At 42.1% G+C, this 22,102-nt stretch overlaps 2 protein-coding genes across 2 annotated transcripts; one reads left to right on the top strand and one right to left on the bottom strand.

The window, feature by feature from the left end:
- The first annotated feature begins 279 nt into the window (after positions 1–279).
- LOC139909919 (phenazine biosynthesis-like domain-containing protein 1) lies at positions 280–6,967 on the top strand. Its single transcript, XM_071897095.2, has 10 exons — positions 280–456; positions 1,248–1,347; positions 3,337–3,435; positions 3,870–3,979; positions 4,864–4,893; positions 5,099–5,187; positions 5,364–5,455; positions 5,828–5,911; positions 6,190–6,252; positions 6,640–6,967. Exons 1-10 carry the CDS (start codon positions 373–375, stop codon positions 6,750–6,752), a joined length of 864 nt encoding a protein of 287 aa, XP_071753196.1. The 5' UTR covers positions 280–372; the 3' UTR covers positions 6,753–6,967.
- On the bottom strand, positions 6,910–20,840 carry dna2 (DNA replication helicase/nuclease 2). Its single transcript, XM_071897091.2, has 24 exons — positions 19,923–20,840; positions 19,675–19,786; positions 18,837–18,986; positions 18,490–18,673; positions 18,178–18,326; positions 17,905–18,027; positions 17,431–17,680; positions 16,886–17,003; positions 16,426–16,582; positions 15,446–15,637; positions 14,988–15,227; positions 14,558–14,671; positions 13,844–13,953; positions 12,756–12,865; positions 12,487–12,615; positions 12,249–12,341; positions 11,525–11,718; positions 10,951–11,040; positions 10,360–10,573; positions 10,056–10,145; positions 9,728–9,913; positions 9,456–9,602; positions 8,647–8,739; positions 6,910–8,613 (listed from the first exon to the last, which is right to left on the bottom strand). Exons 1-23 carry the CDS (start codon positions 20,761–20,763, stop codon positions 8,686–8,688), a joined length of 4,047 nt encoding a protein of 1,348 aa, XP_071753192.2. The 5' UTR covers positions 20,764–20,840; the 3' UTR covers positions 6,910–8,613; positions 8,647–8,685.
- Positions 20,841–22,102: the final 1,262 nt, after the last annotated feature.

Raw genomic sequence — 22,102 nt, 5'->3', positions numbered from 1 at the left:
AACCGTTCTCGGAGTAGACCGTGTATGGTGGATGGGAAGATAAAAATATATATATATACACGTATGAGGCTTGATTCTTCACGAATAACAACTTGACAACAACACGCACACATATAGACTTTATGTATGATTATTGAGAGCCCTGACTTTAAGTAGCGGTGATATGAGTTTCGGATACATTTCAATAGGCTGGTTAGTTTCCTCTCTGCTCAGTCTCTGTGAATGCAAAGGGAAGGTGACGTGAGGAGAGAGGACTCCTGCACTACTGAAATCAAACAGACCAGGTCAAAAGTCCATTACATTGGCAGCAGTGGTTCACCCAGTATAAAAAGTCTTACTGGCTAACTGTTTAAATTCATATTATTATTCACAATGGAGATCCCAGTGTTTACGGTGGATGCATTCACCAATTTACCATTCAAAGGAAACCCAGCGGCAATTTGTCCACTTTTGCATGTGAGTATTTGAATGTTTGACATCTTTTAAGTATTGGAACCGCTTGTCTGTCATATTATAGACTGCTAAGGAATATGCATAGCGTTGCTGTCAGATGAAAACATTGTAAAGAAGTCAGCGTCTCTGCCAGGAATTAGAAAAAATCTCGTCTTCCAACTGGAAATGTGTTTTTGAAGTTGCAGTGTTTTGAAGTGGTTTGTGGGCCCTAGATTTTTGGAATTTACCTACCATGTAAAATATAAATTAAGGTGGAAAAAAAAGACATGAAGTAGAGTTACGAGATTTTCAATTGTCAGCAGCAATACTGTCACTTATTATTATTTTAAACGTAAAGTTTAAATCAAAGCATCTCCTATAGCCTACTCCCCTTGTTTATTACACAGTCCTACATTATGAACTATTTAATTCAAAATACGTTTGCTTGATTAAAAAGGTGAATTTAAGCTCACTGTCCCAAGGTTTTGACTGCACGTGATACATGTGTCCTGTGTGTGAGGTAATAGTGATATGAAGCCTAGTGTTGGATTGTCAGTTATGATAAACCACTTAGGGGACCACAGTGGAAGAAACTGTTTTCCTCTGTAATTGTATCAGTATGTAGGCTAGTATTTGTTCCCAATCCATCATTCAGTCGGTCCATTAATTAGTAAATCCATTCATCTATCCATGGTAATTCCTTTGAGCAGGCATTGTCAGACGACATCATGATGTATGTGTCACAGGGTATAATAATGATTCTACATCATGATAATAAAGACTTCTATAAGTTTGCCAGTGTTTGTCTCTGGCAGGAGCTGAGCGATGAATTGTACCAGAGGATAGCAGCAGAGATGAACCTGTCAGAAACAGCTTTCATCACCAGGCTCAACCCCGCGGACGATTTCACTACAGGTCAGATATAACATCCATTTATGTATTAACATTATGTGATTTATTATTCGTCATAACTACCAGTTTAGTGTGGCTGTAGGGATTCAACAGAGATCAACCTGTCAGAAACAGCTTTCATCTGGAGAATCAACCTGTCTCATGACTTCAATGCAGGTCAGATTTTGCATTGTAGGCTCAATGTATTGTCACCAGGGGCTCATTTTAATGGGGATGAAATTAGAGAACATTCTTTTATTACCACAAACAATTTAGTATATCTCTTGTTGACCACAGACAGAAAATGCAAAATAGAGTGACGATTTACCTCCTCACAACCCGACTACTTAAATATGGATCAATCACCAACTGGTTGTTTTTATCATTTCCATATTATGATATCTGGAAATAGGCTTTTGTTCATGATCAGTAGACTCCACAGTCAGATAATCAAATAAGAGTTAGAATCAGCTTTGCCAAATACACATATGGTGTACAAGGAGTTTGACTCTTCCCAGTGACTTGACAACTCATACATAAAATACGCTAAATGTAAAAACTTTGCATACAGAGATGAGTACAGTACATACACATAACAAAGTTGAAGACAATCTAGCAGAAACACCATCCTTCATCCAATTCAAGCTTTTTGAAATAATTAACAGAAGCACAGCCGTCTATCAGGCACAGGACTTTCAGAATCAAGACAGCAAAGCAATTCACCTAGAGAAGAAAGCAGCTGTTGTAGAAATTTCACTCTTATATTAAAGCTGCTGCACAGTTTACAGTTGGACTATTGGAACTGTTTGGAAAATCCAGTCCCACTGATGCAGGACAGATATGGATTAATAGATACAATGGATACCACTGTATGGGACAGTTCTTCCATGAGGTCATTATACACAACTCAATCAATACAGGTAATAAAGTGTCTCTAAGGAACAAAGATTGAATGACAAGTCAGACATTGTTACAGATATTTAAAGAGACGTTACAGTCACAGATAAAATGAGACAGGTGTGTGTGTGTGTGTGTGTGTGTGTGCAGTTTAAGACTGTTTTGCCCCTGTGGTTGTATTCTCCTGCCCTGTGTGTGAGAACAGAAAAAAAACACCTGTCCTCAGCAGTCCAGCAGGTAACAATGTTAAAACACACAGCTGAGACTTGCATTGTTGGGAATACAGTACAATGACCTCTGACATTGTTCACATGTACTGTGCGGACACTCACAGTCGGTTTTTCACAAATTGTACAAATGCACACAGTGGAGAGGAATGTCCAACTCATTGACCACATGCAGCCTAAGAATCTGTAAACCTACTCTTATTCCAAATTACTTGGCCTTATGTAAACATTTCAAGTAGCTTAACTATGTTTATATGCAGCCAAACAATAGGACTTAAAGACATTAATAGGACTCTCATAATCAGACTACAGTAACCAGCTGTCTCAGTATTTACATGCAGCCTAATAATCTGTTTAAAACGTTAATTTACTGAGCTCCTATTCCAAATAAATGTATTAATCATTCAGACTCAAGTAATCTATAATCCAGTATAATATAAAGATCCTAATGATTTACAAACAGCATTAATTTTCCTTTAACCCAAATAAACTAACCTTATATAGTACATCCCAACAGGAGAATCATGCAAGATGTCCTTAAGAGTTTCTAGTGTATAAAGAGTTAATTTCATTTAACTCAGTCTGTTTGGCTTTTGGCATTGTAAACAGTCATTGTTTGTCAGAGGAAATGTACCTTTGGGCACATTAAAACACTGAACAGACCTTCTTTTGTTTCCTGTGAGAAAGGGTGGATCTGGGAAGAGAAGTTTGAAATAAATGTTACGACATACTGCAACACTGCCAGTGCTGTGACTGTTTGCAAACTGTTAGATATTTGTTGATTTTAATGGCAGAACTCTGTATCTAGTTAACTTTTAACTGTAACATGTTGGAAAAATGTCAGTATGGTTTTGTAAGAAGCCTGTCTTACAATGTGATTGGTTGACAGGATCCAGGTTCCGCCTCCGATGGTTCACACCGACCAATGAGGTGAACTTGTGTGGTCATGCCACTCTGGCCTCTGCAGCAGTGCTGTTTCAGCATAAGAGTAAGATGCGCACACACACACACACACACACACACACACACAGAAATACCACATTAAGGTTAAATAATGTTTACAAATACTGTTTATGGTTTGTTTTATTTCACCTAGTGGGGTTTGGCACATAGGACAAGACAATCAGAGCCAGTTTAGACAATCACAGTAAAGTATCTGGAAGACAATTTACTATAATACTCTATTGTTAGACAACTGACTGATATGTCTGATACACCATGCAGGGTTTAAAAAGAGCTAAGAATTATTTACAAAACTGTTTAATCCATGTTAGATACTTGTGCACATAAAAACACATTCACATACACACACACACACACACACATTTTGAGACTTGCATCTAAAAGTTTCAGCAGACCTAGGTTGCCCGTTAGCCTGTGCGCGGCTGTATGTATAACGTGTGTGTATGTTACTTCTGTCAGAGAATGTGAATCCCACAGTGACATTTGAGACTAAGAGTGGAGAACTGTGTGTTACCCAGCGGGGGGAAGGCATCGTCATGGACTTCCCTCTCAACCCACCCACCCGGCAGGTAAGGGGACAGATATCAAGCATAACTACCCACCCACCCAGGGGGGAGGAGAAGTTCTATGATATCAAGCACACCCAACGCCCTGCAACTGAGTAAATAAAAGCATAAGTGTATAGTCATGAGCATTTAAATTAACTCACTAACCCAAGAAGAAAAGGCATTAATAAACACACCGACCCAGTCCCATCCCTGCTGTAGGCAACAATGACCATCTCCGTTGCCCCCAAAATTGTCATGTAATTTAGCATCTAAATTAGCATCTATCATCTATTTTAAGTCTAAAATAACTATCGCAAGCCATTGTAACATTTATTAGCCTGACCGGATTCTCATTACAGATATTTATAATTAATTAACAACTAGTTAAAATGCTAATTTAAGATATCTCTAATTACATTTTGACTAGTAAGATTGAATTTATTTTTTCCATTAAGATGTATGGAATCTCCAATTAAATATATCTACAATTCAGTCAATTGAAACGGTGATATCATTATAGATATCTTAAAAGATATTTTGACTAGTCAGAATGTAATTACAGATATCTTTAATTATCATTCTTACTAGTCAGATTGTAATTGCAGATATCTTGCATTACCATTCTGACTGGTCCCATTATAATTATGACTAGTCAAATTGCATTTGTAGATATCTATAATGTAATTATGGATAGTCAAGCGCAACCATTTTATGTTAAAACGGCTTGCCATAAAATAACTGCCTCATACAGTGGCAGCCATTGTAAAAGTCCCCCATCTATTCATGATGCATTAGTGATGCAAGATTTTCCAAGTTACGTTTTTCCAGAAGCTTTGCAAAGCATTGCAAAGGACAACAAAACAGTGTATTATTCTAACTTTGTTTATTCTGAACCTTCTTCTCAGGATCCCAATGAGTTCAGAGACATCATCAAGGTCAGTAAGACAATACAGCGAACGCCTTCTCGGTCCGTGGGAGTAATCATTGACTCCGACTACGTTTTGTATGTGTGGAACAGTTCTTACAGTACAGACTCCTGCTTCACTGTCTGCATGTCAGTGTTTTTGCTTTCTTGTGTTTCTGTGTGGGTGTGTGCTCAACTGTCTGTGCTTTTTCATGTGTGTGTGTGTGTCTCTCCAGGCTGCAGTCGGGAACCACCCAGTCCAGGATGTCTATCTGAGCTCCACAACCAAGAAACTGATGGTTCGACTGGCTGACAGCTGTGACAGGTTAGAACAAACACAAACACAAACACACACACACACACACACAGCTACTCAGAGTCTTTTGGGCGAGAGCATCTGCTGGATTTAACAAGACACATCACACGTCAGTTATTGGTGATGCAACTTACTGTGTATGGGGATATGTAACTTTTGATAGTGTGTGTGTGTGGTTTCTCCAGGTCAGTTCTGACCAGTCTGAAGGTGGACCCTGTCGCTCTTCTGTCCAATGAGAGGAGCGGCAAAGTGAAAGGACTCATCGTCACCATGAAAGGTGGGCAAGACCAGAGCGACAAATTCAGAGCTAGGCCAGTCAGATCAGCATTGATAGATTTGACCCCATGACAGGTAGCACAGGCCCACAGAGATTACAATCCACAGTTATAGCTGTAGCATCATCATAAGTAAGATATAGGACAAGATCCTTGACACTTAAGCAACAACATGCTCAAGGAATGAAACCCTTCTTTTTGCTGCTTGGAAATGCCCCGCCTTAGGTGCTGTCGCTTTGTCGATCCACAGTCCATTGATGGAACTCAAGGTTTTTGGCCACTAGCCTGGCGGATTATATGGCTGCTCTCTCCAGATTAGCCCAGGATGAAAAACGTGTATTAAAACGGCCTTCTCTTTATCTGTCCACCTATAGGATCCCCGGACTGCCAGCCAGGGTATGACTTCTACTCCAGATTTTTCTCTCCATGGAACGGCATCCCAGAGGATCCGGTCACTGGTAGGACTACAGAGAACATGTGTATACACACACACACACACGCTTTATAGGAATGCACAATTAATCGTGTATAATGGTATAGCAATATTGAATTGAATTTTGTTCCACAAATAAAAAGACAAATTGTGATCACTATCTAGCAAAACTATTGGGATTATTATCACACTCACAAATTGTCCCTCCTGTCTGCTGTCTAGCAGTAAGGTTGATGAATGTTCACCCTGTTAAATGTGCCAGTAAAATAACTAACTCCTGGCTTGTCCTTTCTGTCCATACAGGCTCTGCTCATACAGTTCTTGCTTGCTACTGGTCTGACAAACTAGGCAAGAAGAAGATGCTGGGTAATTAATATAATCAATATCACATCATTAATGTTATGATTTTATCAACAACTTAGAAACCAATATAACTTAACTCAGCCACATGGGCTAAAATTTCACTGACCACTTTATTTTTTTATATTTTATTTTGGAATAACACTGGAATAATAATGGTTGGCTTGAAAATGTCAAAATGTCTGGTAGGACAGATAAAACTTACTGGCCAAAGCCAAAAATGTATAATTTAGCTGCTGCTCTCCCACTATGAACAGTCTATTACTAGGGAGGATTGAGCAACATTTATATTTTACTAAACTTGACATTCATGTTGTCTTCCTCTGTGTGTGTGTGTGTGTGTGTGTGTGTGTGTGTGTGTGTGTGTGTGTGTGTGTGTGTGTGTGTGTGTAGCTTACCAGTGCTCCAGTCGAGGCGGGGAGCTGGAACTAGAAGTGAGGGATGATGGGAGAATCAACATAGCTGGACAGACCGTCACCGTACTGCAGGGAACGATCACACTATAGACGGTCACATGCACACAAACTGCGGGACACCATTTGCCAAAATGAGACGGCCTAAATAAAAGTGAAACAGACTGACTGCTGTCCAGACTGGTCAATCTAATGTCAAAGTATCATTCAGCCTGCCAACTTACTACATGAAGGAAAGAACTTATTAGAATTTGTTAGAATTTACATTATTTATTCACATAAGGAAATTGCAAAAATGACAATATAAAAGTTAAAAAACATACAAACAAACAAACAAACAGAAATGTGAACACAGAGCCAGTGTTGGAAATCAAATGGATGAGAGGTAGAATGACAGGCAGCCTGGTGGCTGGGATGCATCTGCAGTGCAGTGGTCACAGTAGTGAATGGAATTTTAAAAAAAAAATCAATCAGCATCTTCAGTTTTCACCTGCCAAATGATTTGAACAGAATACATTTTTTCTAATTGAGGTCTGGTAGTCTAGAAAACAGCTATAATTGGTTATCATGATACCAGGAAGTGTCCTTTGTAATGTTTTTGCCATAAATTAAGACTTTAGGAAGCAGCGTCAAATTATTTCTACATTTGTTTTTCTGTAATATGGCATTTTAGACCAATTTATTTACTGTACCTTTGTAGGGCAGTGAAGTTCAATCACAGGATTACAATGAAGTACCGTGATAAACCAATACACCTTTCTATTCTAACTCAATCAGTACATCTAGCTGAGGTCTGGTGATCTGCAGTCGATCCACTGAATAAGAAATGATGATACACGACAACTGTCCTGTCATCCTCTCTGATTCTGAGTGCATCTAGTCGAGGTTTGACGGTCTGTACCATGACACACCAGTGTGTGTTCAATCCACTGTAGCTGTAGGCCTAAAGTTAAAGTTAGTGTGGTCCAGCTATAGCATCTCACTCCCATGAATTCAGTTTTTCTAAGAGGGGTGTGTGTGTTTCACAGCATTGACATTAACTACTGATACTTCTAAAACTGGAATGATTCAAGTGTGTTACATTTAAAATAAATCAACAGAACATACAATCACATAAGTTGTTGTAGCCTCAAGGACTCTAGCTTACATAGCTCATTAAAGTTCAGTCTGAGGATTTCCAGCACCACTAACTGTGGTGGGATTCAGTGTATGAGGTCTTTCAATTTGTGTCCCTTGAATGCAAGACACTTCCATAAATGCAACAGAACATTGTTCAGCTGAAACTCAAGACATCCAAAACGACCAGTCTAACACAAACAAAAATGTGGCCTTGGTAAAAGATACTCGCATTGCTATTTGAATGTCCTGGCTGATACATGAATGCAGCAGCGCATTTCATATTCTGAATAAGATTAAGTTTAAAAAGTCAACACATCTTTGTGCTCTCCTCTGAATATTTCATTTTCAATATGTCAATTTAAGGCTGCTAAACAACCTCCATTTCTGAAGGCTTTGGATAATAACGATTCTACTGTAAAATCAATCAATTAAAAAAAATACACAATGTCCCAACACAGTGTAGTACAAATCAGGGGTAGAACCTGTTAATCTGAAAGTCCACATATTCTATTGGAATGTTATTTTTAGCCTTTGGCCTTCCGTTTATCTTAGTCTGTGTTGCCTAGAGCCATTTTTGTCCCAAATTAAACTAAACCAAATGTATATATTAAGTGAAAGAAAAAGATTCCCTGTGTGGACTGTTAAAATAATCTCATCTGATTTTAAGGTGTTGGTTCTATGACTGTTTCTGAACTGTTGGTTGTGGACAACTGGCACTTATGGCAACAAAGGGTAAGTCATTTTCAGGTGATATAATTAATCACAATCAATTTGTGACACTAAAGTCAGTCCTTCATCCTTCATCAGTGTGCTGTCCTGTTGAGGAGTCAAACAACTAAACTGGCTGCTACACTGTCAGATAGGTGACCTGAGATGCCGTCACAGGCACATGCCGAGTAGTCTTTCATCACAGGTGCATGCTGGGTAGGACCATGTGGGCAGCTGGAGGGAGCTGGATAATGTGATGTCGGGGTTCAGGAAAAAGCTTTGTAGAGACACACAGCAGACACACGACATAAACAAAGGCAAGTGTTTTCATTTTGACCGCATACATGCAACCTTGTAGCAGACGTGAATTTTACTGCATGCTTTTTGCTTACTGCACTACAGCTGCACTGCTGCTCCACTCGCAATTGTTTTTAAAGCTCGACTTTTATATTTGCATCTTGTGACTAGTTGTTCAATTGACTTGTTACAATGAAACAGTTTCATCTGACTGTATAACATTTATAAAAGAATTGTCTACAGTGGCCTTAGTAATACTAATTCAGGATAGACTCAGAAGGGGGTTTCTACAATGTTTAACACTGTATGCAAATCCATTTTGAAATGCACAGTAGTAGAGTACAGTAGAGTAGTAGTAGTGATTATGCTAATAGTTGATGATATGTTTGTGTAACAGAGAGTAAATTCTCTGCTAGTAATAGTGATATTAACAGTAGGAATGGTACAGTTAGTAGCGGTAATAATTAGTCATTTGTGACATACTAATGTTAGAGCATAATAGTAATAACAGTAGTAGTAATAACAAGCAATAATAGTGAAAGGAGTAGTATTAGTAATATTAACAGTGCTCACAATTAAAGGTTATCAGATTTTCTTGTTGCAAATGGATCAAGAGTTTATCGGTGGTACTAAGTTGTAATAATAAAAGTAGTAAGTGTTATTAAAGGATATCATGTTCTCCTGTTGGAGATGATTCAGTAGTTTCTCCAGCGGTGCGTAGCGTCGGAGCGTCGAGGCAGAGCCCACCATCAGCAGCTTGTGTTTAGCCCTGGTCACCGCCACGTTCAGACGACGCCAGTCCTTCAACAGCTCCCCTAACTACGAACGGAGAGGGGAGAGAGTTATTTTTGGTCATGTTTCCACTCTTTTTCATTTCCATTCAAAGAAAGATGAGCCATCAGGCAGGAGAGTCCAACAGGAGAAGTGGGAAGAGAGCCGCTTACGTTTCCCCCCTCTGCAGTGCTCCTGACAAATGAAAGCACTATGAGACTCTTGTCCCGGCCCTGGTATCGGTCCACTGTATTAACCTCCACACCACTGAAGACAGAGGACTGCAGCAGAGCAGAGATAGTCTTCAACTGCTGTCTGTAGGGGGCGATAACCCCTATATCACTGGACTTACATCCAGCCTGAAAAGAGATGGAAATAAACAGGGGTTAGTGAGGTAGAATTATGCAGATAGCGCTGGAAACAAGCCAGGCCTTTAAAAACACATTGTAATGTGTTAAAACTACTTGAGCATCAATGGGGCAATTGCGTCTATATAAGTACCTTTATCAGCAATGTCAGCAGTATGTGTATGAGTGCAGCCTCGGTGTGGTTGCTTACGCCTCCCTGCTCCACTGACTCAAACGCAGGCACCTAAAGGAAACAGTGAAGAGACACTCAGTTTAGACCAGCACTCCTCCATCTTTGTTGACACTTTTTTTAAATAGGAAGGACCTCATGGATCCAGAAAGTAACTCACATACCAATTCATTTATTCCCATTTTTCTCCTGAAAAATTGTTAAGCCCCATTTCTATCTCACCAAACCCAATTCCCAACCTATTGCTTGAAATTTAAAATCTACCAACCAGTGAGGAATCCAGGAAGCAAACGGGGTTGCTAGGCAACAGGGCGGCCTGTATCCAGGCCAGGTCCTGCTGGGGGTGAGTTTCGGAGTGGCAACTGAGCTCCGATTGGACAGAAACCAGGAAGGGCGGGGAGAGCAGGGCCGAGGCAGTCCTCTCTGATCCACATTCCAGCCGACCGCCGTACATCAGAGAGTTACTGAGAGACATTATCTGCCTGTAAACACAAACACAGACATGCACACAAACACACAGCATGAACCTTTGGACTCTTGAACTGGAAATCATTGTAGTTGATCCAAAGAGCTCTTGCAGTACTGTTTTGGTTGTTATAGTGGAAGCAAAATTTAGTTTTCTTAGAAATGCTAACGAAAGACAGTAGGACTAAAATTGTTTCTCTGAAGACACTAGTCACATTTCACTCCTTACAAACAGTTTCAAGTTAAAACTTTCTATATTGAGGTAGCTGCATATGATTTGAAGTACTGTTGGACCAGACTGGAGGATGAGTTCATGACAAACGAGACCAGATTCTTGAAGTACACAGTGTTGTGTGTAAGTTTATGTGTGTGTTTGAGTGTGGTGTGTGTGTACCTGTTCATCCGGTACTGTACATTGAGTTGGACCACTGCTTCACTGTGGAGCTCTAGACGCTTAAACAAGCTTTCATCCATACCACGCGTTCTAGAGAGAAAAATATATACGAGTTGATAAACACACAGAGTTATATTTATATGGATATTGGCTTACATGAATTCCGTAACTGACCCAACACTATTCCCCTACACACTGGACCTTTACCCTAACCATAAGATGAACCATTTTCAAAGTGAGGACTAACACAATGTTCTTGGTGTCTTACACAAACACACGAACCTCAGGAGACACAAACCTCGTCTGTTACCTTAATCTACGCCTATTTCTAACTTCACCACTCGCCTCTTTTGTTTTCTGGGTTTTCTCTCCTTGTAGGGACATTTGGACCCCACAAAATAAGAAAAATAGACACCACACAACACACACGCTTTACTTGGCCTCCTGATTTTGCACTATATGTAATAGTTGTTGATTATCTCCTACTAGTACATATATTTTGGCACATAATAAACCTCTACAACCTACCCCATATGACATCTCTCACTTAGACATACATACACACACACTTTACCTAGCTTCCTGGTTTTGTACTATTGGCGGTAGTTGTTGGTGATCTCCCACCAGCACAAATCTCTTGGCGTAGAACAGCGGTCCCAGACAGACAGGCTGGCTGATCTGTGAGGCTTCGTCTACTATGCAGAAATCGAACCGGCGACGTGAGAAAATCGGGTGTCTGATGCCCATACAGGTGGTTCCCACTACCAGCTATAGAGAGAGAGAGAGAGAGAGAGAGAGAGAGAGAGAGAGAGAGAGAGAGAGAGAGAGAGAGAGAGAGAGAGAGAGAGAGAGAGAGAGAGAGAGAGAGAGAGAGAGAGAGAGAGAGAGAGAGAGAGAGAGAGAGAGAGAGAGAGAGAGAGAGAGAGAGAGAGAGAGGAGAGTGAGGTTGGGGTTTCCTTAGGTTTATTCACTGAAAACAAAATGGCAAGTAAAGAAAATTATTTTCTATTCATCTTGCATTCAGACATATTCCAAGATATTGAAAGTCAAAACATTTTCATGCACTGGCAGATACTTTTTGTGGTTGTTTCATCACAATATGCTTTATTTTAAGATACTTTCACCAAAGTAAATTAAATTATCATGAAACAAGTGAAATGTCTTGAAGCAGGAAAAAAATATCTGCCAATGCAGTAAGATTAGACTTAAAATATCCTGAAATATGTCTGACTACATTGTATAAATCACTGAAGTTTCTAGTTGTTGCAGTGATAATATTGCCCAACCCTACTCCTCACCTCCTTGTTATAAAGCTGCTCCAGCTCTGACAGAGTCTGAACTCCCTTCTTCCTCCCACTCTCCTCTGTGTATGGTAGGATGTCTGGATGGACCTGGAGAGAGGGGCAGAAAAAGAATGGTGGATATCTCTTGTAGAATGAAAGTCTTTGATTCTATTTACTGTTAAAAAGTGCAGTAGAAATGAAGACAGATGATTAAATGAGAGATTGATTGATGGAGATGTCAACTAGAGCGCACCTTCTGGCCCCGCCCCAGACGCAGGAAGCCGACCCGGAAACGCTTGAGCTTCAGGAGGATGTTGTCCACAGCAGAGTGGGTGTAGCTGGTCAGCAAGACACTGAACCCACAGGCATGTAGGATACGAACCTGAGAGGAAAAGGGAGGGAGAGACAGAGAGAGAGATAAAGAGAGGGACGTGGAGGAGAGAGGGTTAGAGTTCTGGCCCTACCAGGAGTACATCATGTTGATTTAGGGTTGTATCTCGGGGTTATGGTTATGGGTTTTACCAGGGTACAGATGGTTGTGGTTTTTCCCGTGCCAGGCATGCCAACAATCAGTGTGTAGTCTTTAGATAACAACACCTTCTTCATGGCCTGCTTCTGGGGCTTGTTCAGACCTACACACACACACACACACACACGTGCATGAATTGACACATTGGAAAAACTAGTATTCCTCTACACAAGTCTCTGGTACAGCCCCCACCCCCAGACACTCACCCCTCCTGTCCCCATTGAGTTACAGTGGCCTGTAATTGACACAGCCATTTTCACACATTTTCACAGTAGAGATGAGTGAACTCGCTAATAAGAGCGGAGATCCAACAGAAATACTGAAGAGGTAATACGTATATCACTATGGAAAATACTGTAATGATAATACCACTTTGTCATTTGGTTTTTTTTTTGGCTTGAGAACAAGACTTTTTAGCCTTCATAGCTGAAATGTCTTGCGATGACAGTCGCTCACTTGTAGCATTGTCCTCTATTGTTGAGCAGTTGAAAATGTGTGGAGAAAGGAATGTGTGGGGAATAAGTGCAGAGTAGGTAGGGGGGATTGGGAGTGTCTTGAAATTCCAATGGGCCGGGTCCAGGGTACAGGCTGGAAAGTGAGTTTTGAAAGCCAGAAATCTCAGAGCATGGCAAAGTAATCGCTGAGTCATTGGTATTGATCAACAACTCCATCAACCACCCCGCAGACAAATTCTGCTCATTTTGTGCTATGGAACAGTAAAAATCGTATTTATTTCCCCCATTCAGGAGAGGAAAGGACACAGAAGAGCAGAGAAGACAGAAGAAAAGAAACAGAATGGAAGACAGTGAAAAAACACAAGTGGTGAACTAAGTCAAGCGCAGTACAGAGGAGAGGATGAGAACATGAGAAGACAGAGCACAGCAGAGACGAGACGATCAGAAAACAATGACTTCCCCCGTGGACAGAACAGAAAAATAAAGCAGAGTAAAATAGAGAAAAGGACAGAGTACATATACATGAGACAGACTAACTTTAAGTATGTTGGTGATACCATCCATGTCCTCTCTGGGCAGAACAGAGTAGAAGAGTAGCACACAGATGAGCAGAGTAGAGTTCTCACCTTTGAGTATGTTGGCCACAGTATCCTTGGCCTCTCTAGGCAGAACAGAGCTGAGGCTGGAGATAAACTCTGGAGGACGGAGGTCAACTACCAGCTCCCTCAGACGCTCACTGGACACACAGACACACAAAAGGACAGACAGAATACATGCATTTATTATCATACAAAAATCAGTACAGCAAACAAGCCACGGAGGTGCTGTTGTAGACATGCTGTGATGTAAGTGCTTGTGCTGGAGGTGCCGGTCTCTTTAATCAGCTTAGAGAAATTAGTGAAGTGGGTATTGACTCCTATTTATTCCCCTTAACATTACCTGAGACACAACTGTATCAATGTAAGTAGCTCATGATGTACAGGACCGATACACTACTGGAAACACACTGCGCCTCCTACTACAGCTGCAACCACTCAATGTGCCATGCTGCTATAATGCATATTTGAATATTGAACATTTATGTGCATAGTGATATGTATAGTCTGTTTTCCTTTGTATGCTTTGCATCTGTTGTCCACGTGCCATTTGCCAGGACGTACTATGAAACTCTATGAAGTTATCTCTCAAGTACTATGAAGTCTCTGCACCAATCTCACCAAGACAAACTACTGGAAATGAATTGTACTTGGCAACTAAATTGATTCCAATATGACTGTTACTGCTCTAGTACATACTGTACTTTACTATCATAATTTATTATCACATACTGGTGTACGTACCTGTCTTGACAGTTTTCCATCAGCTTGGAGAGATTGGTGAGGTGGGTGCTGAGGCCGACCACGCCCTCATCAATGTCCAACCGAAACAACATACCGCTGAACTTAGACAGGTCTCTGTAACACACACCAAACAGCAAAACAGGAATCAGTTGGGTGAATTTCAAACTGTAGTTTAGGCATTCCAAGTTCAATTCACTATCCTTCAGTGGTCCTTTGGGTGGTACACTTAAGATGGCTGCCACAGAACGTTTGTTAATGTCAGCCTTTTCGACGATATCAAGCTAGCTGAGTGATCATGGAGGACTGCGTGAAGTCACAGAGGGCAGCAGACATCTTTATACACCTCGCCCATTCAAGCAGGTAATTGTGTGACCGTGTGTGTGTGTGTGTGTGTATATATGTGTGTGTGTGTGTGTGGGTTCCTTCTCACCTGTCCAGAGTGCAGCTGATCGATGTCCTGTTGACATCACACAGGTAGCCCGTTGCCAAGCCAACTAGACGACCATCCTGGTCGCTAACAACGATGCGGTCCCCACTTGTCAAACCTATGTTGACTCCCTGCTGCAAGGCCGCACCGCTTCGCTGGAGGCGATGGAGGAAAACCCCTTCAGACTGGAGGATCACCGGGCCGCTGAGCTGCAGTTTCCCCACACAGCCGCCACTCTTCTCTCTACAAATAAGAGTAAGCAAAATAATTTAAATTGTGTAAATTTTATCTTTGAAGGAGTTGCTTTCATTCATGCCATTTTGTCTCCAAATATTGAATTTGACTGAATGCTTTATTGGGAGTGACTCACAATGGCTGAAGACAGGAGCAGTGACATTCAGTGAAAGCAAAAGGACTGTATCCATGTATACACGTCTTAGTTTGTGTCTCCAGCCTCTCACCTCTCCTCAGCGGTCTGCAGCCACACATGCTTGCGGCCATTCTTGGTCTCCATGGTAACAGCCTCCAAGCAGCAGAGCAGCAACCAATGGGAAAAATAGCTCAGGTGTGGCGGGGTCAGGTGACCGGTCTCCTGCTGCAGGAAGTCCTGCACAGCATCCTGGGAGATGTCTGAAGAGCTGCTGTCCAGCGCCCTGAGGAGGAGGGACAGATGTAGAGAGAGAGGGAAGAGAGAGACGAGGAGAGAAGCGAGAGGGAGAGGTATGAGAGGGGAAAGGAGAACAGAGGAGACAAGGAGAGGGGAAGAGAGGAATGAGATGAACATGGATAAAACTTAAGGACTTGGGGCATTAGCATGGTGAAAAAGCTCTACATCTCCAATAATCCTTCAGTCAGATTTTGATGACTGAAGACAATTTAACTACCTTGGACAGAAAAAAACTAAACTGGCCTCGGGCTAGCAGGCTAGAAAAACTTCTATCGCTTGAGATGACAGATATGTGATGACGATTACCAATACACAAGGTCCGATGCACCTATTCTTCAAACAAAACATATAAATCAAAGTTCTGAATTGATAAAGAGTTGACATTTAGATACTAAATCATTAAACCCAAAGGACAGAGATAAACACAGACAGCCACCTGTCAATTACACTTCATAGAGAGTACACAGTATTTGCATGACTGTTGATCCTATCCTGTCTATCTTATGTTTCAGGATTATCACTCCTAGTATGAAATCCTTTTCCAGGAAGTTATTAAGGGAAGTGCCATATGGCAGCAGTTGTGTGATACAGCAGCAGCTGAGATCAACATTAGAAATCATTAATACCAGGGGGTTCTGGGATTGATCTTTGGGAGGAGACTTTTTCCTCAACAATGGCTTCGAATGTCAATTTCTAGTGACTTCTGAGAGGAGATATGACCATATTTTCCAGTTCTTTGTTCCATGGCTAAAGAACTAGTTTTAAAATGTTTACCTCTCATATAAAGCACAGTTTCTCCTCTGAGGACAGTATTGGCAGGTCTGTCTGTTCGTCAGGATGTCAGGAAGTCTAGACAGACGGCTCTGCCCTGCCCCTTTCTGCACACAGTTGCCTAGGTGATGGACCAGGGTGTTCCTCAGCTTCAGCAGCTCTGAGGCAATCATACACACACACACAGATTTGGTAGTGAAATAAGTGGAAAAGAGATCGCTGTGTGAGAAGACGGGGCTTTTCTGCTCTGGTTCCACGGCACATCATAATTTGATGAAAGCCAGTCAAGGTACACAAAGTTCTGTTCTGTCAGCTATACTGGTTTTCATCAAAGTATCAGACAGCAGGTGTTCCAAGTGAAATTAAATATTTCAATATTGCCCATAATTTGTGATGATTAAAAATGGATTCTAAAATCACGATATAGGATTATGATCTGTGCAGTTCTGGTGTGTGGGTATACCTCTGCGGTCCATGTGGCCAGCCACTACAGGGTGCAGGTTGCCAGTCTTTAGGTAGAGCAGGAAGCCAGCTTCAGCATCAGTATATCTGTCCATGCTCATCAGAGTGTACAGGATCACCTAGACACACACCACACACACATGGACGCAGGTAGAGATTAAGGGAAGTGAGAGGGGAAGGTGGGTGTGTGTTTGTGAAATCAGCTTCGGTATCACTACGCTTCTCTAGACTCAGTACAGAATTACTTGGGTTGTTGGCTGTTGCCACAGATGCTAAACTCTTCCAGTAACCGTTGACTACAAGATGACATTGTCCATTCATTTGTGTGTGTATATATGATGTGTGAAGTCTATGTGTGTGCATTTCATTTCAAGTGTCTCTGGACATGTTGAAAATGTATATGTGTATTTGTGTTTACCTACCTGACTAAAGTGCTCTTAAACCTGGCAAACCTGTAAAACTAAATGTGCAGGCGTGTGTCTACCTAAATCACCATGGTGCGTTACATCAAAAATGTAAATCCAACTGTGTACGTTCTCCACCAACCTGACTGCGGTGCTCGATCGAGTTCGACTCCTTTCCAGTCTTCAGCTCTAAAGGCATAATCCTCTCCTGCGTTGTTCTGTGACTGTCGTTGCGTGCTCTCTGGATTCGAACCTGCGCCGTCACGTCTACTTTCCCTTTCAGGCCAAAGCGCGGCGACCATACATTCTCCTCAATGTCCGCCAACTCTGTAACGGTGACAACAGTCGACGAGGAGTCCTGCCGCCTGCTTGGAGCTCCTCCGTGGCTCGGGCTGGGGAGATCAGAAAGGGACGGAGACAGAGATATGTTGACATTTGGTTGAGAACTAGAAAAAGGTGATGTAGCAGCACATATAAAATATAGTTAAACTGATAAAGACATAAAATAGATGTTATGGACACATAAAATTAGGTGGGCATGTGTGCGTCTGTAGAGTTTAAGACTTTTTGCCTTATTGCTGGTATTCTGTAGCTCTGTGTGTGTCTGTGTACATACATTTTGAGGCTGATGGTTTTTGGCGTGGAGGAGCTGAGGTATTCGTCTGCCCACTTTTTGAGAGAGGGAAGATAATCATGCAGCTCCTGTCTCATCTCTTCCTGACTCACACCCAAACTGTACCTAGAGAAAGACATGTACACAGACAAAATACTGACTACACAAATAAATACTACACATCTAGTGAAAAGCTGCTTGCTTGTAGCACCGTCCTCCATCACTGAGCAGTTGAAAATGCTTGGAGGGGGGTTGGGCGGAGGCCTAACCACTTACATGCTTCCCAGGTGTTGAGGGCTGAGTAGGACCCGGTCAGCCAGATTAGACAGCTTCTCCACAGAGAAGTCTTTAGCCATAGCAGCCTTCTGGAAGACTTCGTGGACCATGGTGCCGTTCAGCATCTGCTTCGAGCCACCATCAAAACTCTGCATTGGGGCAAACAGGCAGGAAAGAGTAGAAGAGAAAGGGGGGGTGTAAGGTGCAAATTGAATTCTGATGTTAAGAATTAGGCATGGGTTCAACAACAACCCCCCCCCCCCCAAAAAAAAAGCCAAATGTGATGCACGTCAAGGTGGTAAATTAATTTACCTTGAACATGTCTCCCAGCACAGCACTCCTCATGCAGCGGATGGAGTTAGAGATGCTGGTTCCTGAGATGAGCCAATCAGGATATAGAACCAGGAAGCCCTGCTCCCTGTCCACCAACCAGGATCCACCGTCACAGCGGCCCTCCAGGTGCACCACGTCGCCGCGGGACACCGGGCTCGTCTCCCTGGAAACACAGGAAGAACAGAGCTGACAACTTTCCAAAGGCAGCGTGTATAATGGAGATAGAGGAGATTAACAGAGAGCATAGAAGACAGATGAATGGATGAATATGCAGAATCGAAAAATAGCGGGAGACCAACAGAGATAGAGCTAACACACAGGTTTACCATCCGTCTTTCAGCAGACATGTCTCAGTTGGATGTAGTGCTTTGGAACATGAGATAGTCAGTATTTTGTGACCAGGCTTCTCCTCCACGTCCAACACCCAGTAACGGTTGTTGAGGCCTCCAGAAAGGGTCACATGGTCTGGTACCTTACTGCAGGGAGAGAGACAAAGGGAGAGTTATTAATAGACAAAATACATGTGTTTATACTGTATGTTTACAATTACAATTTTGATAAGCGTCTGTCAATCCATAGAGAGGAGGGGGAGGTGTGTATGTGTGTAAGAGTGTGACAGCCGTTAAAGACACTATAGGGTGAAATTTTACTTTTTTGAGCTAAGGGATGTACGAAAAAGCAAAAAAAAAAACAAAAATACAATTATTCAAGGAATTTGTACTCAAAACTGATCATTTTTCTGAATCAGAATCACTTTATTCACCTAGCACAATGAACATACAGGAATTTGTCTCATCCATTATTCAGACTCTCTCAGGCCATCTGGGAATTGGACCAGAAACCTTCCAGTCACAAACTCACTTCTCTAACAATGAGGCTACTGTCACCCCATAAAGAGACAGAGTGACACAGAAACAGGCTTTTCACTCCTCCGCTCCCATTAAAAAGCCAGAACATGCACCAAGTCAAAGGTTTGAACCCAGCACACAATCTTTGTTCCTCATGTTCTCCCTTCTCTTACCATTTGACAAAGCAAATAAATAGCATAAAAATAATCTTAAGATGAACGTATGGACAAACGGAGGAGCGGGCAGACAATCACCGGACTGAATAAAACTCCCCAGCATCATTCTCCCAGCCTGTGTGTTCATGTGTGTTTCTCACCGGGGTGCGTTGGATTTCACCTCCGTGACAAGTCCAGCGCTCGGCTCCATCTGCTCATCAAACCAATTGTCCTCTACTAACTCTTCCGTAGGACACGCTGATGATGTCAGTCCTGCATTTTTTTAAATTATAAAAAGCAACATACAAAAACAAGTTGGCAGGGCAATAATGATGATAATAATAATAAAGAACATATAACACGGGGCTATTAGATCCCAACTCTATAGTTGCCACAAGCCCTGCTGTACCTCCAGCTCCCTCTTGGTCCGATGATGTCACAGCAACTCTGTCTCGGTCCGATGATGTCACGGCTGTACCAGTAGCCCCATTCCCATCTGCGCCCAGCTCTCTCTCCTCCGCACTTGCAACTGTGGCAGTGTGTGTATTGGGTTTGTGCACGTGAGCATCAAGAGTGTGTGTGTCAGCTTCACATGTGTCAGCATTAAGAGTGTGTACATCTGTGTGTGTGTGTGGCGTTACGCTGACTTTCTGCTCAACTGCCTTCTGCTCTGTTATCACAGTAAACACAGGCTGCTGCTCGCCTTGAGCCCTCTGTTCCTGTCGTTGTTTCGGCTCCACCAAGGACTGGGGGGAAACCCGTCTCACAGAAACCGGCTTCAGTGATATCACTTCCTTTCTGCTGTCACTAAAGCCCACTCGATTGGTTGTAGAGAAACTCAAACTCCACCCTCGACCTTTTGATCTCTCAGATTGACCAGTCGACTTAATGTGGTCACTGGAGCAAGGTTTCTTCATGGGGCCAATGGCAGGCCTTGTTACTTTTAGGCTGTTAGTTACAGGGCCAATCACAGGTTTTAGTGCGTGTGTATTGGCAGTTCTGGGCCTCTTGGCATTGTGGGATTCTTCAGGAGGGCTGAAGAGTCTTTTCAGTGACCCAGAACCCCCTTCTTCCCTCTTCGCTCTTCCTCCCTCCTCGGTCATCACTCTCCTTACACCCAGCCCTCTGGAGCGGGGACTTCGGCAGAGGGGGGACAGCTGACCTGCCTTCTCCAGACTGGATACCTCTCTGCTGGGCTGGGGGCAGCGTCGACCCGGGTCTCTGGAGGGAGAGGCGGAGGTGGGCCGCATCTGACTGTCTGGAGTCTCAGGGACAGACAGGAGGAGGTCTGGGGAGGAGGGGAGGAGGTTCTCTAGGACCCTGAGGACGCTCCTCTTGGAGGGGGAAGGACAGAGGAGTCTGGCTGGGGGGGCTTCACCATCTTTAATCCGAGGTTCAGTCTTGGTGAGTGCGGCGGCAGTTATTGATAATTTGGTGGAAGATGTTGAGTCCTAAAAGCAACACAGTGACATGAGTATTTCCTTACAGAAACTACTGTATTGCACACTGAAACAAGCAAACAGAACAAACAAGAACAAAGAAATCAACTGAAAGAAAGAAAGAAAGAAAAATAATCCTTCCTACCTTCTGAGGGGAAAAGAAGGATGAGATGTTCTTCTGCCCTGCTGCTGTCACCTGGGAGAAGGAAGCCACACAGACAGGTAGGGGATTCATACTGCAGCATATTCAATCAGACCGTCTAGCTGAGGATGGCAGGTCTCGATCTGCAAAACTTCCCTATTGGCTCTTTAAATAAAAAAAAGGAACTTAAACTGATACTTAAACTCTGTTCCCCATTTAGAATTTTTATTTTACTTTATTTACCCTGGGTAGATTGACTATGCACATATACAGAAGCACAGTATTCTACTGACTGCTGCTGTCTTCTACTGACTGAGCAGGTGGCGGTTAAGTGTCTTGCTTATGAGCACCATTACAGTAGCTGTGATATGGTCTCTACATTGTTCGTTTTATAATGATGCATACATACATTTTACACAGATATTCACGTGCTAAAACACCCACTGGTGTAACAGTTACATTAGCTATATGACATTTGGTTTATGATGCCAAATGCAGCTGAACCCTACGATGTGTGAAGTTGTGTGAGCATGTAATGTTATATGAGCTGTGTGACTGTGCCATCAGCACCAAGCACCACGTTCCGGTACTTAGCCTAACTGTATCGGCGAATAAAATGTCTGCTTTGATTCTGATGGCAGGTTTCCCAGAAAACTTATTCTTGGAAAATTTTATATACACAAATCAAAGTACATGAAAGTGAAACCTAAGTTTAGTGTATTTCATAATGAGTTTCTTTCTTACATAAAAGCCCTTAAGTTATGGAAAATAAAAATGCAATGAAACTTTTTAGTATAATAGAAGAATATGATTTACAAAAAAAGCCCTAGCCCTTTAAGTTATTTTTTCTTTTTGTTATTTCATATTATTTCAATCTCTTGTCTGTTTTGATTTGTCTTTTTTCTGTCTTTTTGGTATGCACCTGATCCTACTGGTATATTGTGAAGATTTCAAAGCCATGATGTTTGTACATGGAAATTGTTCAATTAAAAAAAAAAAAAAAAAACG

This window comes from Centroberyx gerrardi, chromosome 1, assembly GCF_048128805.1.
Source record: "Centroberyx gerrardi isolate f3 chromosome 1, fCenGer3.hap1.cur.20231027, whole genome shotgun sequence".
NCBI classification, from domain to species: domain Eukaryota; kingdom Metazoa; phylum Chordata; class Actinopteri; order Beryciformes; family Berycidae; genus Centroberyx; species Centroberyx gerrardi.
This window is presented reverse-complemented; position numbering and strand designations above follow the sequence as displayed.

Excerpts from the sequence above, each read along its gene's own strand:
- LOC139909919 (XM_071897095.2), top strand. The coding sequence starts at position 373 with ATGGAGATCCCAGTGTTTACGGTGGATGCATTCACCAATTTACCATTC. Across the intron at positions 4,894-5,098 it reads AGTTCAGAGACATCATCAAG|GCTGCAGTCGGGAACCACCC; the intron begins GTCAGTAAGACA and ends GTGTCTCTCCAG. Across the intron at positions 5,456-5,827 it reads ACTCATCGTCACCATGAAAG|GATCCCCGGACTGCCAGCCA; the intron begins GTGGGCAAGACC and ends GTCCACCTATAG.
- dna2 (XM_071897091.2), bottom strand. The coding sequence starts at position 20,763 with ATGCGGCCCACCTCCGCCTCTCCCTCCAGAGACCCGGGTCGACGCTGC. Across the intron at positions 14,672-14,987 it reads ATCAGCTGCACTCTGGACAG|AGACCTGTCTAAGTTCAGCG; the intron begins GTGAGAAGGAAC and ends TGTGTGTTACAG. Across the intron at positions 9,603-9,727 it reads GCACTGCAGAGGGGGGAAAC|TTAGGGGAGCTGTTGAAGGA; the intron begins GTAAGCGGCTCT and ends CTCCGTTCGTAG.